We start from the raw sequence: 17,724 nt of genomic DNA on the forward strand, positions 1-17,724 counted from the left end.
TTTTCGGTAAATTTTTATTTGATGATTGTCAAATTAAATATATTACCACGTCTTTATCCCTTGCGGGGAAGACAGAGCCAAAAGTCTTTAAACGACCATAAGACCACGTTCAGCTGTATGGCTTCATCACAATGGAACTGAAATTTAAATAGTGACTGGTTGCAAACCCTTTGCCCAAAAAAAAAACCTATGTTTATAAGCCTATTTTTTTTGTTTTAATTTTGTGAATTTAATTGTGTGAATGAAAACTGAACGTGGCCTATCAGTCTTGCAAGACTTCTGGCTCTATCTACCCTGCAAGGGATATAGCCGTGTATACATGAATAAATGAATGAATGAACAGAAATAAAATGACTTGCAGTTGACCTGGTAACCCTGGACGAGCTGTCAGCGGCGGCGATGCTGGAGTCGTCGGGGCGCATCGAGGCGCTGGCGGGCGTGCTGGCGAGCGCGCGCCCCGCGCCGAGCGCGCCGCCGCCCGCGCCGCTGCCCGCGCCGCTCGCCGCCCGCCCCGCCCTGCTACTGCAGCTGTTTGCTCTCATTGAGTAAGTTGATCACTTTACAATAGTTTTTATCTGTCAACGGAAAATCATAAGAACCGCATGTTTATAAACTTCTCAGAATAAATAAATTAAATTTTTATTTTCCGGTGGCATATCGATTTTTTCCTATGTGCCATGTGGTTCCCGGCGCATCGTAAAAAGCGACTAACGAAATGGCTTATAAACTTGGGATTCCTCTTTTAGGCAATGGTTGACTCTGCCTTCCCCGTGATATAGACGTGTTTATATGTAAATATATCATAGCACACATTTTCTTTCCAGAAAAACTCTGGTGTTCACTCTGATGACGACGTTGTCGAACGTGATCACTCGTGTCCTGATCGCCGCCATCATGTCCGTCATCACTGGCACCATTTTCTGGGACCTACCCGCTACCGACGCTAAGGTAACTTTATGAACCGCCCGTTATGAGCTAGTCTTTAGTGTAAGAAATTCTAGGCGTGATTCAACTTGAGAAAGACTTTATCGAATCCATTTTTTTTTTAAATGTTGTCTATATATCTTAAATACAGCTAGGAATATTTTTACTAAGATAAATGAACTGGTATTTGGCGATAAATTACTCGAACAAATTATTAAATTAAATAAATTACCTATACCTTCAAAATAATATGATCTTATGATATGGTCCTCGCTGGGTTCAAAGAAACTTGGTATAGCGTAGTCAAATTATAGTGTCTTAGATAAATCTTCGTTCAATTATAAACATTTTAATTATAATGTTTTCATAAAAATATTTTGTTAAAATTTTAATAATGATTGTACTTTAAGTAAGTACACTCTGTAACAAAAGTGTAATTTTTTTTTTATATCTAATTTTATATATCAGTCAAATTTTTTTTTATAATATGGCAATTTTCTACCGGCAGCTTACCCAAAACGACAGAATAGGTTATCACTACTCGGTGATGTGCTTGTCGGTATGGCCGCTACTGTTGTGGCTCAGTGCAAGAGAAGCCAGCTCCATGCGCGCCCACGTGGAAAGAGATATCACCGTGGGACTATATTCGAGGACTGTTTTCATATTGTTTGATGTGAGTATCGATTAATACTATTAAAATTTGAAAGTCGGAATTTAATTATTTGTTTCCAATGTTAATATTGTGCGACATCTTGGGACTTTAGGCAAGGCAAACATTTGACATAAAAGTTTTAAATCGTCTTACAGTACACGTCATTTTGGAATTAATTTATGATGATTTTTTATGTCTGATTAATGTTTTTCTATTTGGTTTTTCTCCATCATAACTCATGATCATTTCCTCAAATTCACAAACTATAATTTATCTACTTATTCTAAATAGCTTTTGTTTTTTTATTTTTTTTTTAGCAATTTCTTGAAGTGTGGTCTGCAGTGTTGACGTGGCTAGCATTCATAGTGCCTAGTTACGCCATGTCGGGCTTGTACGCGCAGTCGCTCGCATCTTTCGATGGGTTCTATATTTATATAGGTAAGTTTACACTGACTCAAATAAAAAATAAAAACTACACGAATCATTATATATATTTCTGATTAAGAAAAAATATGGAGAACTATACGTTAATACACGCTTTTGTCGACAATTCCTTGCATTACTATTTTTACTTATCTGCTAGCATTTGATTGTGACTATTATATAGCCATAAAACTTTAATGAATTATCCAACTTCAATTTCTTTTCAGGATTTATGTTGCTGTACCTAATAAGCATACAAATGCTATGTCGCGCGACTATATTCCTTGTGCCAATGGAGAAGACTGCAGCAGTATTATCAGGAATCTGCCTCCTTCTCAGTACTTTGGTCAACGGAGTCATGTTACACCAACAAGACTTGCCGAGCTACGTCAAGTGGTTGGAGTATGTGTCGCCATCTAGGTGGACAATGGCGGAAATACTGCAGAGGGAATTGAGCGAGACAGCTTTGAAAAGCAGTATTAGTAAAGAGATACGGTGCACTAATAAACAGGTCGGTAAAGCTTTAAGATTTACTAATAAAAAAGAAATAATTAACTTCAAGTTTGATTCCCAAATTATAGACGTGACTAAAGAGATTTTATAATAATGACGTAGGAATGAAAAAGAATAAAAGTAAAATATAAAAAAGTATCAGAAAAGTAGAACAGTTACAAGAAATAGTATCTACCATAGTTATAAAAGAAATAAATCACTTGCAATGGCGGACTTATCCTTATGGCTTGATTTGTTGTTTGATAGATACAGATTGATATATTTTTATATGTCTGAATATTTTCTTTACTTTTTTTCAGAGACCATATCAGGACATTATAGTACAGTCGCCATGTCCACCGCCAAACGGCACTCAAGTACTATCAAACTTCGAGTATTTAAGGTTAGACAATATTTGGGAGATGAACGAAGAGACTTTCCTAATAGCGCTAGCTATTTTCTACGGCGTCTTCGCTCTAGTCGGTATATTCGCTTTTGTGTGCGACTGTACCAAATATGTTAAAAGGAAGGAGCGTGCTGCTTTGAAGGGACATAAAATTACTGCTAATACACCGTAAATAAATCTTATTTGGGTATTCCAAATAGTGCACGAGTGTAGGTTGTCTAAACTAAAAAAAAATATCTTTGGTTTTCAATTCTAATTAAATTTAAAATTATTTTTGTGATTTTTCGAATATTCAATTATTTGTGATTGCAGATGTTGATTTGATTATTTATTTCAACTGCAAGTAAGCAGTGAAACAGCATTTTGTTTTAAAAGAAGAGAGAAGAGTTAAAAATTGGATTTTTATAATAATAATATTTATATACTAGGTTTTTAGGTTTGATATTTTTTTCTTCGCCCTTCTCATTGATGAAAAGTGTAAATAATTTATCTTATTGGAGAAAGTGTTGAATGCATAAGTAAAGATAATGAACTTAGCTCATAATAAGTTAGGAAAATAACCATTTTTATAGGATATAAATCAATGTACAAATAACGATCATAATAATAATAAAGTTTAATTAGAACGCAAGGCTGATTAATTAATGTCTTCCGTCCAAATTAATCTTTCAAACGCATTATTATAAGATGTAACAGATACTAAATTTTCATTAATAATATTAAGTAAGGAATTAAAAATGTTGAATACAAACAGCATATTAAAATTATATGAAATTTTACATTTTTAGTGGCCAAAAGCTATAAAAGTTAAATACAATAAACTTTTCTGTATTTATATAAAAGAAAATGTTTTATTTATAAATGAATACATATGTCTACATTGCATAGATATTAAACTAAATGTAGATATTCGTATTTGGTGCCTGTTGTAGTCAATAAGAATTCGAAATCACAATTTATTATAGTATCTAGTTTAACAACTTCGTTTTTTACACATTTTTTTCATTAAAATGTGATGTTTATTGAATGTCTTTTACTTCTTTTCTTGCTCTCTTCTCTACTATTCATAGAAACAAAGTGAAATAAGCACTTTTAACCATTGTAAATATTTAACTAAATTAGAAACGAGATCACTGCCTTAGCGAATGCTCATTTTGTTTGAAAATTTGTTAGCAAAATTTATTTCTTTCTATATTTTAAGCTCATTAAACTTATAATAAGCATGTTCAAGAAGAGTAGTATAGCATAAAAGTGGAGCCATATCACTTAATATAGAAAAAAAACTATTGTTAAGTTACCCTAATTTTGGTAATAATTATCGCAAATAAAAGAATTGTAAATTGTATGATCATGGTCGTTTTATTTCATCATTTTTTAAAACTGTATAACAAAGATTTAAAATATACTTAAATTAGTTTAATAAATATAATAAATTAATATTGAACACAATACATTTAGGTAACAAATTCTCTATTTTTCATTGCACCGTTTGCGTTATTATAATACTTACTATATTGGGGATTTAATTTTTTATAGAAGTATTTCTATTCATATTCTTTGGGTTAATATTTTTAACTATTAGCTATGTTGAATACCTCCCCACATGCCATCCCACCTCTGATATTTATCTCAAATAAAGTGTTGGTAAATTCAAAATGGAGATATGTTCTCTTAATAAATTAATAAAAGTTACAATAATACTTTCTCACAGGTATGTAGGCTCTGTAATAAATATGAAACGAAATATGAATATTGGAGAAAAAGAAAATGCTGCAGTGCAGTTTGTTACCGCTTCTTCTGCACTGACGCCTTGGAAGCGGCAGTAAACTTAGTTTTAAGTAATTTATTGGACGTCAACCAATGTTGTGAAACCAAACGCTTTGACAATTATTAAGCGATATGAAGTATCCTATAATAATGAATAAAAAAATTTGAATTTTGAATATGTAAATTTTGTGACTAATTAATACATGAAATACGTATTTGTATTTCCTATAAATTTTCATCATCATCATTTTCATAATGTTCAGTCAGATGTCAATAAACCTGATTACCATCTGAATTTAACTTTAATGGAATGGTCAGATTTATTTGCCGAATGTAGAAGAAAATTGTCAAATATATAAATACTGGCATTGTATAACTTACATGATTTAATTCGTATTTTTTATATGTTTAAATCTGATGTCGATGTAGTCATTAGAATATTTTTGAAATCCTTTTGAAAATATAATATACTAAATGAGGTGGCTTTTTAAACACAATTCAAAGAAATTTTAAGCAAAAAATTATGCTTCGTCAAACCCGTAATGTATAAAAACGTGACAGGTCTGTGTGTCAACTATAAATTTATATCATGTTTAGATCCAATTAAAAAAAAGTTATTCTGTAAATTTAACTAGTATTTAAAAACCCACCCTGTGTACATAGAAAAAAGGATATCATCATCTAGAAACATCAGTATGAAACAACTCGTGGTACCTCTTACATATATCACATATACAAGGTGTGACAAAAGTCTGGTACGACTTGGGGCGCGCATTTGCATTATATTCGTTGAAATTATCAACGTTTACGTACCGGCTCTCTAGAATAACCTTTGGCATTTCTGGTGAAGAAACCTTGCCTGGTTTGTCTGTTTCAGTGCTTGATCTGTGAAAAAAGAAAGTTTTTAGGAATAGTGCTGCGTGGTTCCCGGCACCAATACAAAAAAGAATAGGACCACTCCATCTCTTTCCCATGGATGTCGTAAAAGGCGACTAAGGGATAGGCTTCCAAACTTGGAATTCTTTTTTACGCGATGGGCTAGCAACCTGTCACTATTTGAATCTCAATTCTATCATTAAGCCAAATAGCTGAACGTGGCCATTCAGTCTTTTCAAGACTGTTGGCTCTGTCTACCCCGCAATGGATATAGACGTGACCGTGATAAGTATGTATGTATGTTTTTAGGAATATTTTTATCGACATTTTTTATTCTTGTGAGGCGTAGATCAGACACATTCTTAATATTTTCTTTGGGAATTGGAAAACACAAAATATATGATTATATAATTGAATATGTATAAAACCTTTTTAGGTGCCTATGGAATACTGAAAAAAGTGTTATCTTAGTAAATAGAACATATAAATTCGACTATTAAAACTAACCAGTTGAATTTTCACTGGAATGACTATTAATTTTATCAAGCGTAGAGGCATCTCTCGTACAATAAGTATTGAAAACTTTCTACGCTAAAATACTACTTCATCACTACATAGTATAAAGCAAAGTCGCTACTCGCATATGTCCCATGTCTGTATGTATGTATTCGATCTTCAAAAGTACAGAAAAAAAATTGATGCAGCTTTTTTATATAGATTGATTCAAAAGGTAGGTTTATAATAAATGCTGCACTAATACAATAATTATTCTTGTACGACTAATGAATTTTACTCGGATAAATTTAACAATAAACTAGCTAATATATTCGTAGCAAACCTATTTTCATCATCATCAAAGTTTGCTTGCTCAAAGCATAGAGGCGGCCCGTTGTCATTGGTGCGAATGACCCCTGCATTGTACACAAAGTATGGGAACGTTCTACATTGATATGTCTACTTCATACAAACCAAAAATATTGTGAAACTAACTCTTATTTTTACTAAAATAACTATTATCAATCTGCTACTCATTGGAACCTTATAATATCATCATCAAAATCGCTAGTTTCACTAGCATAAGGCGTAGAAGCAGCGCTTCGCCACGCGTTGTCATTGGTCTGCACGTTATACACGCAGTAGTGGGGACTGCGCGAGCGCATCCTTCGCGTTGAACGACGCGGCGAACGGCCACGTATCCGCGGCATTTGGCTATAATTTCAATTCAAAATATTTTGGAATCGAATACTACGAAACTAATCAAGTACTTTTGTCGAGACCTTTCAAACGATGGCGAAATTGATGTTATATGGAATTCCGACCTTAAAGCTGTTGCACGTCTACTTCCGGTGAGCAGAAGTGGTAAGATAGCTGAATAACTATTTACTGAATAGCAATTAAAAATAATTCCAATTATCTTTTCTATTTTTTATCAGACACATCTGACATCACAAAATCAGAATACATCTGAAGATCAAGGTTATAGGAAAAAAGTGATAAAAAGACGAAAAAGCAGGCGATAAATAAAATACCTATAGTGGCCTATCAGTCCGCTCAGGACTGTTGGCTCTGTCTACCCCGTAAGGGATATAGACGTGATTATATGTATGTATGTATGTATGTAAATAAAATACCTAGGACATTCACATGGGTCCCGTGGTTCCTGTGTTAAGCTGCAACACCGCGAGCCACCAGAACGCGATCTGGACAAAGATCTCGATTTTGTCAACGACGAGTCCCTCGTAATTGAGTTACACTTATTTCTGAAACAAAAAGAAATTAAGATAAAATTAATGTGTGGAACTTTTTACCGATTGTCGGTCGGCGTTATTTTGACGACATGAGTTTTCATTACCGACGATCGATCGAAAATTAGACAACAGAATTTTTCATCCTTGAACCAATCATCGACAGAAAAGCAGGAGTTCATTCTACATATGTATGTATAGTACAAATGGTTCAAACTATAGTTCGAATATTAAAAATCGTGTCGGCTTAACACCGAACACATAAATTAATGTCGTTGATTCGTTCATAGATAAAAAATTCTTCGTCCTCCTGGCTTTAATCTCGGTTAAATCCTCCTCTTGACAATTGAGAAATAATTCAATGATAATTACCGATGGTACTGAGCTGAATGGCAGACTGGTTTCTGCCTGGCTCCTTCGAAACCCAGGCAACCGCAGGGAATTACTTTCACATTACTTAATTTTATTTTCTGGTCCCAGATCTCGTCTATACGCACTTTCGTTTTTATCTCTATCTTGGGAGCAAGGATGCCCTGTGAAACAATTTCTAATAAAATCTATGTGTATAAAATAGCAATTAAAAAAGATACTGTTTGATTGACTGACTGACTCTTCAACTAACATTCAGTGCATTGCCTAAAACACTATAATGTAGGTTTTGCCGAAATTAAAATCTCTAAACCCAAGAATTGTATGTGGTCTTGGTGTGAACAAAGGGAGGATTTCACGAAATGAAAACTTACGGGATTCATTGTTTTATACTAGCGGACTAATGAATACTCTAGTATCTAGTACAGAACCTTTCTTCAAGTGCCTTCAATTTAAAAGTAGCAAACAAGGATACACTTACGGGGAAATCTTTTGACCTCCTCATGAGTAGGTCCACGCCGTCATTGGAGCACATATTGGGAGGAAACAGGACATCATTTAGGGCTCCCAAATACTGCGCCAGTACCTTACAATCTGTCATTGAGCAATCATCACACCATTGTACTAGTTCACAGTATATGGTTTCATCTTCTGTGAACAAAATAGTATGAATGTTAACATATAAATTACCAACTCACATGTTGTTCCTTGTCTTTATTATTCCTAAATGTTTTCTGTGTAAATGAATTGAAAATAAATTATTATATAAGTTCTATGTTAATTAATAAAGATTATTTTTTTCTCTTTTACTACACTACATTTTTAAATTTATTTAAAAGTATTGTATTGTAATAGTACAATACACATACATAAGTATGTGTTGAGTCAAATAGCATTTTGTAACCAAAATTAAAAAGAGTATATATAGGGATTTAGACATGTTGAGAGAATGGATGAGGAGGAGATTGATGAAAGGTACTTAAAAGCAGAAAGTACTGAAAAAATGTGACAGATATGGTCTTGCTTCTCTGTAGTTGATTACCAATTATCATCAAATTGTATAGAAAGTTTGATTAATGTGGAAGAAGCAAGTGAAATCTGTAATCATCCCAGCATGTTTGTATGTAGGTAATACAACTTACTCAATAAACAGCAAATATTGTTCAAGGCACATGTTTCTTGAAAACGATTACGAAAATAGAATACATCTTTGAACATCAAGGGGAAAAGAGGGGGTAAAAGGCAGGTTTGATAACTTGTGCCTAACGCGAATATTGTCAGTGACACACGGCCATCTTGGCATAGCCATACTCCTGGACATGAAACCTGGAAAATAATATGAAAAGTGAGTTAGAATCATAAACTTAAATATATTTATCAGTACATGGTAGGGTTGTAAGACCAAAAAAGTGAGTGTACACAGCATGCATATCACAGTAGTGTTCTCATTATTAGATAACAATGTTTGCTACAAAAAGGAACATACTTTATTTTTTATTTATTTATTTTTATTTAATCTTGTTTACAACAAACAAAATGCTAGGAATTTTCAGTGAGTACTCCAAGTATGTATCCATATGAGTACATATACATTTTCTGACCCAGTTCCAGCAGCATACTAAAAAAAAATCTCTCCACATCAGTTGGTCCATGAGAGATATAGTGGCGTGTAGTGTATGTATCCAATCCAAAATAACTTAAATTATTTGGAAAAAAGTAAATTGTTATTTCTACTATTTATTCCTTCCTTCTACATCACGAGGGAAATTAGGAACAAATAGGTATGTGGATTCAGTCTATTAGCACAGTATTTGTTTGAAAGTAGTATTTGCTTAAATAGTTTTAAAAAATCACATGCTTCAGTTGTGCCGTAGGAAATTAGAAATTTTAATAAAATGTATGGACTTACTCTTTGAACATCTATTTCGACTGTTAGCTCAATTATTTTAGGCATTTTGAATTTGATATATCTAAGAAATAATCACATGATTTAGATAATTTAATCTAAAGTAGAACATATACATAATTAATTAAATTCAAAATAATTTAGAACATAAAAGTATCATTTTACAGATTTTTATTGATGCGATGTCGGATCAGATGCCAGTGACAGGAGTAAGGGACCGGAGGTGCAATTTGACATTGACAGTGAAACTGTCGGAAAAGCACTTTACACTTGTAGCGGGAGCGATGATTCGGCTCGACCGCCACCAAAGGGAAGATCTTCCGCCAGGCTAGGTGTTATGCCTGGGGAACCGCGGCTCCGACGATGTTGTGTCGGAGGTTGTATATATAGCTCCAATCCATGAAATCTCTGAAATCGCGATTTAGATTCCTCGCTGCTATTGGCTGAGCGCGTCAATTTCTTTGCGATGATTGACAGTAGTAGTTTGATTTGATGTTGTTGACGAGTGGCGTAGAGATGGCGCCACAGTACTCCCCCCCAAGACCGGAGGTCTGAAGTCTTGATCTTGCTGTGCAATCTGTGCTTCAGTAGCTTGCAAGTGCCAGTTGTCTTCCAGTGAGTCGGAAGTTGCTCGAAGTCCTAGTGAGTCAGGAGTGAGCCGTTGCGTTGCTCGTAGTCTGCGGTGAGTCGAGACAGTAGAGAGCGAAGTCGACTTGTTGGCGCCGAGAGAAATCGTGCAGAGCTGCCACGCTGGAGAGAAGAGCGGCCGTCGAAGAGATCCAGGCGTGGGCTGCGGTAGATGCGTCGGTCGCTGAAGTCGATGAGAGTGAGTGCGGGTGGAGACAGGACCAGGAAGCTCGGTGAGTCGGCTGCGATGGACCTGCTGCGATACCCAGTTGCTGGCTTGCTGTGAGACTGCTTGCAGAGTGAGGAGTGATGCTGAGGATTGGAGTTGATGATGATGAAGAAGGTTGCTTCCAATCACGTCGGGGTCACCAATGTAGCGAGAGCGATGATTCGGCTCGACCGCCACCAAAGGGAAGATCTTCCGCCAGGCTAGGTGTTATGCCTGGGGAACCGCGGCTCCGACGATGTTGTGTCGGAGGTTGTATATATAGCTCCAATCCATGAAATCTCTGAAATCGCGATTTAGATTCCTCGCTGCTATTGGCTGAGCGCGTCAATTTCTTTGCAATGATTGACAGTAGTTGTTTGATTTGATGTTGTTGACGAGTGGCGTAGAGATGGCGCCACACACTGATACAACCACAGGCACCACATAGACTGCATCGTTGCCTTGCAATTGCCAATGGTTCCCGGCAATTAAGAATAGGAGACCACTTCACCTCGTTCCAATGAGTGTTGTAAAAGCATTTAAGGGTATAGACACATTCACTTGGTGCAGCTCTTACCATAATCCTATATGGGTTGCACCCCGGGTTTCTCTACGGAGAGGTGAAGATGTAACGGAGAATAATGCCAGATTTAAACGCCAGGAGGATTTTAAAGAAATATAAAACACCTGAACGCGCCGCTTTATTTTACTGTTCCTATCCCTTTTCATTCCGCACAATACGATAGTGACAGCATATGTGGTTTCTTCGGAGCTCGACAACACTCGACGGCTTACGAATGGAGCCATAGAACATTTCAATTCAAATTTGAAAACTAGTGATTGAAGAAAAAATATGGCCGCAAATTGACCGCTCCGCTCATATAATAAAAATAGTAAAAGTGCGCATCTTTGAAACAAGAAGAACCCTGGCCAGGGCCCAAGATACCAAAATACAAGAAATTAAGGTACGTGTTGTGCGTTTACATTCCCGCTTCCCGCTTCTTCCTTTCACAATATTCTCTTTACCAAAAATCCAGCGACCTACATAATTGTTTTCCGCTATCCCATTTTGTGGTCCATTACGAGCCGCATAAAACCCGCTTCAAACCCGCTTCATGCATATTGTTATTGACGAGATTTGTTTAAAACCGCGATTTTCTGTAGATAATCATAACCGCATTGCGCCGACATTCGGCCGGTTTCTGTGTAGAATCTACCTACACAATTAAATAAAAACGTCCGCTCACAGTACTCTCACACCGCTCACCGCTTATTTTGAATAAGATTTTGGTATTAAGTGTTTTATTTCGTAAAATACCTCTATCCGCCATCTTTTACCATGGAATCTAAACTCAAGTTGTTACAAGAGAAAAATAAGGTTCGCTTTGAACGTCTTACTAAATTATACGAGGTAGGCAAACATTTGTCTCCATCTACTACCGAATTGCGCTCGATTGAGACTTTTATGTCCGATAGTCAAACTGTAGACATATTGCGTAATGATTTCATGCAAACTTTGGATGAAATTAACCTATTACACATGGAATTAGATCCCAAATTCCAACCAAATTATAAGTCACTTTCATCATTTGAAGATATTTATGCTCGTGTTGTAAGGTTCCGTGTAAATCTAAAAGGTAAATCCGTTTCTTCGAGTGCAGTTCCGCAAACAACGAATAAGGCTCCCTTCAAACTAGCTCCGCTTAATATTCCTAGCTTTGACGGAAAAATTGAAAATTGGCCCGTTTTCTATGAATCTTTTAAAGCTAATATACATTGTAATCCAGATTTAACAGATTCACATAGAATTCAATATTTAGTTGGAAGGCTCACCGGAAATGCATTAAAAATTATAGCAGGCGTGATTCCTTCTGGCGAAAACTATAAGTCCATTTGGGACAGTTTGACAAAGAAATATCAGGATAAGAGAGCCCTAGGTTCGTATTATGTTTCCACGTTGCTTAATATTAAAGCCGCTTCAAATAACTCTGTTGCATTAAATAATTTCATAGATACATTTGACGCTGCTACCGCTGCACTAAATCAATTAAAAATTGAAGATACTTATGATTTTATTTTATTTAATTTAGCATTCCGCAAATTAGATTCAAGTACCGCTCAGGCGTTTGAAATGACTGCTAGAGATAAAATAATTCCGAGTTATTCAGATTTAGTTGAATTCATTAAAAGTCAAGTAAAAATCTTAGATCGCACTGCTAATAATAATAATTCATTTAACCGCACTACTCAAAATAACAATGCTACTATTAATAATTCAAACCGCTCCCGCCATACAGTCCATTCGTTCGTAACCCGCAATAATAATAATATCGACAACCGCTCTGTATGTACGATGTGTAATACGTCTGAACACTTTCAGCTTTATACTTGCCCCGCATTTAAATCTTTGTCACCGAAAAATCGCCTTGAATTTATTAAATCGAAAGTAGGGTGTGTAAACTGCCTTAGCTTGACACATTCCGTGTCAAAATGTAATTCGAAGTATAAATGTAGACAATGTGGAAAAAGTCATCATTCTTTGTTGCATTTAGATTCATCCTCAAATAAAAACTCACCTTCTGCGTCATTTCGAGATTCGTTCACTAGGACAACCATACAAGACAGCGCTGCTTCGGCTGAAACTGGTACAGAGAATTGCGCCTCCACCTCCGCGGCATCAATGCCCGTTATTAGCAAAGATCGCGAGCACGTATCGCTCTGCGCTCGCTCACCTGACCTAACGAATGTTCTTCCCTGTACCACGTTAACTTGTCATAACCGATCTGAAGTGCTTCTTTCTATCTACCGCCAGTATTTACGCGTATAATAATGATAAGAATATAAAAGAAACTGTTCGATGTCTTATTGATAATGCTTCACAGAACAATTTGATTACTCTAAACTGTTGCAAAAAACTTAATTTGAAAATTATTCCGCTGTCAAATTCGACTTTAAAGGGTGTTGGTTTGACTTCCCGGCCTGTTATAGGGTATGCTAATTTTACGATTTCTGCGAAAAATAATAAACAAACTTTTAACTTAACCGCATTAGTCATAGATTGTATTACCGATCGTCTTCCTATAGATTATATTGACACATCTATTGTTAGGCATCTGGTAAACATACCGCTTGCAGATCCATTCTGGCATATTCCTGGTGAAATCGAAATTGTCCTAGGAGCAAAGTTATTCCCATTCTTACTTCTTAGTGGAAAAGTCATTGCACCGCCAGCTCCGCCCGCTATTGAAACTGTTTTTGGATTTGTTTTCATGGGTGACGCCGCTGCTAATACCGCTTCGTCAGTCATTGGCGATATAACCGCAATTCCATCTTCATCTTCCGCTTCATTTCTTACTTCTTTTGAAAAAAGTATAGATGCCTCTCTTTCTAAATTCTGGGAATTAGAGGAAGTTCCTGTGAATAAATTTCTTAGTCGTACTGATGAAGAATGTGAACAAATATACTCTTCTACAGTCTCTCGCGACTCATCTGGTCGCTATTGCACCGTGTTACCATTTGCTAAGGATCCCAGTAGCTTAGGGAACTCGTACACTGTTGCTCATCGCCGTTTATTGGCACTGGAACGCAGACTTAGCGACACAGATTTACGTGTGAGCTATAACGCCGCTATCATGGATTACATAAATAACAAATACTTAGATCCAGTGTTACCATCGGACGAGTCTGATGGAGGTTATATAATTCCTCACCACCCAGTTGTCAGATTGGACAAACAGACTACTAAAGTCAGGGTTGTTTTGGACGCGAGTGCTCAATGTCATAATGGTGTATCTCTCAATGATATTTTACACACTGGACCTAATCTTCAAGCTGATTTATTTTTATTATTACTTAATTTTCGTTTATTTCCAGTAGCTTTAACTGCAGATATAAGGCAGATGTATCTTCAGATACTTGTAACTGAGGAACATCAAAAATATCAAAAAATACTCTTTCGATTTGACCCTTCTGAACCGATTCGTATGTTCAAGTTCAACAGAGTGACGTTTGGACTTAGGTCCAGCCCATTTGTTGCAATGCGCACAGTACGTCAACTTTGTAATGATGAACGTTCTAATTTTCCTGTAGCAGCAGCTATAGCTGAAAAGGAGCTCTATATGGATGATTTAGCTAGTTCAATTTTAAATGAATCAGATGCTGTCGAAGCTTCTACGCAGTTGATTAAAATGTTTAAATCAGGTGGTTTTGATTTAGTTAAATGGTCGAGTAACTCTAAAATGGTACTTGATAATATTCCGCTACCGCTAAGACTTTCACAACAAGTAGAATTTGATAAATCCGCTTCTCTTAAAATATTAGGGCTGGAATGGCAGCCGGAGAGTGACACATTTGTTTTTAAAATAAATAACGATGATCGCTCTTGTACCAAACGTTCTATACTTTCTTCAATCGCCCGCTTATGGGACGTGTTAGGTTTTGCCGCGCCTGTAATTGTTTATGCTAAACTTCTAATTAAAGAACTTTGGCTTCAGAAGGTTGGATGGGATGAAACACCTCCGACAAATATATCCGCTATGTTTATTAAATTTAGAGAACAATTGCCACTTCTAGCTAATTTAAAAATTCCGCGCCATCTGGCTGTAGCTCAGGGTTCTAGGGTTAATATAGTTGCTTTCGCTGACGCTAGTATGAAAGCGTATGGCTGTGTTGTTTTCTTACATGTTACCGATCCTACTGGTAACATATGTGTCCGCTTGGTTTGTGCAAAGTCAAAGGTTGCGCCAGTCAAAGTAATTTCACTTGCCCGCTTGGAGCTCTGTGCTGCCGTCATAATGTCCAAGCTAACCAAATTGGTCTACGATACTTATTCAGCGCGCACGCCTATAGATAATGTTTATGCTTTTTCAGACTCAAAAATAGCTCTTTCGTGGATTCATTCATCTCCACATCGGTGGAATATTTTTGTCAGCAATCGTGTTGCTAAATGTCACGAGAATCTAGAACCTAAAAACTTCTACCACGTCGCCGGAGTTCAGAATCCCGCAGACTGTCTGTCGAGAGGTTTATTACCTGAACAATTACTTACGCACAAATTATGGTGGAACGGTCCTGAATGGTTAATTACGCCTGTACTTCAGTGGCCGATAGAATCTTTTCAGCCTGAAAAATGTGAAGACTTGCCAGAATTTAACAGTAAAACGCTTGTCGCAACCGCTTCTCGTGGTATAGAATTGTCTCCTCTTTGTTCTTTATCGTGCAAAGTTTCTTCATGGAATAAACTATTAAGAATAATTGTATATATTTTACGCTTTGTAAGATTATTGCCCCGCTCTAAAAGGTTAGAGACCTCTCATATAATTACCGCTGAAAACTATTTGCTTCGATCAGTTCAAATCGCTCATTTTACAAATGTCATAAATGATTTGGAAAAGGGTAATATTCCTTCTGCCCCGCTTAATAAATTAGACTTATTTATATCGGAAGATAAATTAATCAGAATAGGAGGTCGATTAGCTAATTCAAACTTACCGTTCGAAGCGAAACATCCTATTTTACTTCCTAAACATGATAATGTTACTTACTTGATTATAGACTATTTTCACCGCGTACATTGTCATACTGGTGCCGCTCTTCTTAGCTCTTTGATTCGCCAAAAATATTGGATAATATCATCTCGATCTGTTATACGGCAACGAGTACATAATTGTAATTTTTGTTTTAAAAATTCTCCTTCGCATCCAACTCCTAAGATGGCGAATTTACCCGCATTTCGTGTTCAAGAGACAAAAGCTTTCGTTCATACTGGCGTGGATTACGCTGGGCCTATTAACATCACTATTTGTAGACGTCGTGGTCAGCGAAGTCAAAAGGCATACATTTGCCTATTTATTTGTTTAGTGACGAAAGCAGTTCATATTGAACTTGCCTCAGATTTATCTTCTATTACATTTCTTTCTGCGTTTAAGAGATTTATATCCCGTAGGGGTCCAGTTTCTCATCTATATTCCGATAATGGAACTAATTTCGTTGGCGCTAAGTCTCATTTGAATGAGCTTTATAATTTTTTACTTTCTTCAGATTATAATGATTTACTCTCAAGCGAGCTTGTAAATCGCCGCATAGAATGGCATATGTCTCCTCCCCGCGCTCCGCATTTTGGAGGAATTTGGGAGTCAAATATAAAAAGTCTGAAGACTCATTTGTACCGCATTATTGGCAATCAACTACTTACATATGAAGAGCTTTTAACAGTATTAACACAGATTGAAACAATAATGAATTCACGACCACTCTGCGTATTACAGGAAGAACCGCATCTTGAGTCTTTAACTCCCGCGCACTTTATTATGGCTTCTCCACTACAGTACTTGCCACTTACACCTGTTTCTTCTACGCCGCTAGTTACACGTAAATCGCTTCTCGATCAAATGATTCGCTCATATTGGAAAAGATGGCATTTAGAGTACTTGAATAATTTACAGGTTCGTCAGAAATGGTTGAAAGATGTAACGAACGTCAAAATTGGTACTGTAGTGTTGATACATGAAGATAATGTTCCCCCATTACGATGGCCATTGGGAATCATTGAAAAGACTTATCCAGGTGCAGACGGTACTGTGAGAGTAGCGTTAGTTAAAACTCAAAATGGTTTTCTTAAAAGACCAATCGTTAAATTAAGTCCATTGCCGTCGCAATAACAATACCGCATTTTCTTAATAATTTCTTATTTTATGAATGTTATTATATTATTTTTTCCGCTTTAGTTAATATTAAAATCCACTACTATTTACGCTACTCTATGAGTGATTTCCTTTTATTTTTCTTTTGAGAAAGCGATGTTTCTCAAGGCGCCGGAGGATGAACGCGCCGCTTTATTTTACTGTTCCTATCCCTTTTCATTCCGCACAATACGATAGTGACAGCATATGTGGTTTCTTCGGAGCTCGACAACACTCGACGGCTTACGAATGGAGCCATAGAACATTTCAATTCAAATTTGAAAACTAGTGATTGAAGAAAAAATATGGCCGCAAATTGACCGCTCCGCTCATATAATAAAAATAGTAAAAGTGCGCATCTTTGAAACAAGAAGAACCCTGGCCAGGGCCCAAGATACCAAAATACAAGAAATTAAGGTACGTGTTGTGCGTTTACATTCCCGCTTCCCGCTTCTTCCTTTCACAATATTCTCTTTACCAAAAATCCAGCGACCTACATAATTGTTTTCCGCTATCCCAACACCTTTCGCCCAATTTTTATGTTAGTCTCTTCAATACAATTACATTTTATTTAACGTACAAAAGCTTAATCAAATAGTTTTTAATAAAAAGGATAGGTTTTTTGCAATGAAATATAAAGTAACTGTTA

At 36.2% G+C, this 17,724-nt stretch overlaps 2 protein-coding genes across 3 annotated transcripts in view; one reads left to right on the top strand and one right to left on the bottom strand.

Moving 5' to 3' along the window:
* The window catches only part of LOC106143506 (ATP-binding cassette sub-family G member 8), a 53,493-nt gene extending 49,279 nt beyond the window's left edge, over window positions 1-4,214 (top strand). Inside the window, exons 14-19 of the mRNA XM_060945184.1 lie at window positions 362-545; window positions 825-948; window positions 1,433-1,597; window positions 1,894-2,014; window positions 2,227-2,510; window positions 2,812-4,214. Coding sequence (XP_060801167.1) covers window positions 362-545; window positions 825-948; window positions 1,433-1,597; window positions 1,894-2,014; window positions 2,227-2,510; window positions 2,812-3,069 — 1,136 coding nt within the window. The 3' untranslated portion in view covers window positions 3,070-4,214. The remainder of the gene's footprint in view (window positions 1-361; window positions 546-824; window positions 949-1,432; window positions 1,598-1,893; window positions 2,015-2,226; window positions 2,511-2,811) is intronic.
* A 23-nt stretch (window positions 4,215-4,237) lies between these two features.
* Window positions 4,238-9,788, bottom strand: LOC106143515 (spermatogenesis associated 6-like protein). 2 transcript variants are annotated; one of them, XM_013345627.2, is made up of 6 exons: window positions 9,564-9,785; window positions 8,797-8,980; window positions 8,136-8,305; window positions 7,658-7,818; window positions 7,172-7,300; window positions 4,238-5,549 (listed from the first exon to the last, which is right to left on the bottom strand). In XM_013345627.2, exons 1-6 carry the CDS (start codon window positions 9,606-9,608, stop codon window positions 5,342-5,344), a joined length of 897 nt encoding a protein of 298 aa, XP_013201081.1. In that variant the 5' UTR covers window positions 9,609-9,785; the 3' UTR covers window positions 4,238-5,341. The 2 variants fall into 2 exon arrangements, with proteins under 2 accessions (XP_013201081.1, XP_060801168.1); XM_060945185.1 differs by lacking the exon at window positions 7,172-7,300 and having other exon boundaries at window positions 9,564-9,788.
* Window positions 9,789-17,724: the final 7,936 nt, after the last annotated feature.

This window comes from Amyelois transitella, chromosome 7 (assembly GCF_032362555.1).
Source record: "Amyelois transitella isolate CPQ chromosome 7, ilAmyTran1.1, whole genome shotgun sequence".
NCBI lineage: Eukaryota > Metazoa > Arthropoda > Insecta > Lepidoptera > Pyralidae > Amyelois > Amyelois transitella.

Coding starts and splice junctions, on each gene's coding strand:
- LOC106143515 (XM_013345627.2), bottom strand. CDS start 9,608: ATGCCTAAAATAATTGAGCTAACAGTCGAAATAGATGTTCAAAGA. Junction 7,819..8,135: donor GGAGGTCAAAAGATTTCCCC/GTAAGTGTATCC, acceptor ATTGTTTCACAG/GGCATCCTTGCTCCCAAGAT. Junction 5,550..7,171: donor GACCCATGTGAATGTCCTAG/GTATTTTATTTA, acceptor CTTTTTTCACAG/ATCAAGCACTGAAACAGACA.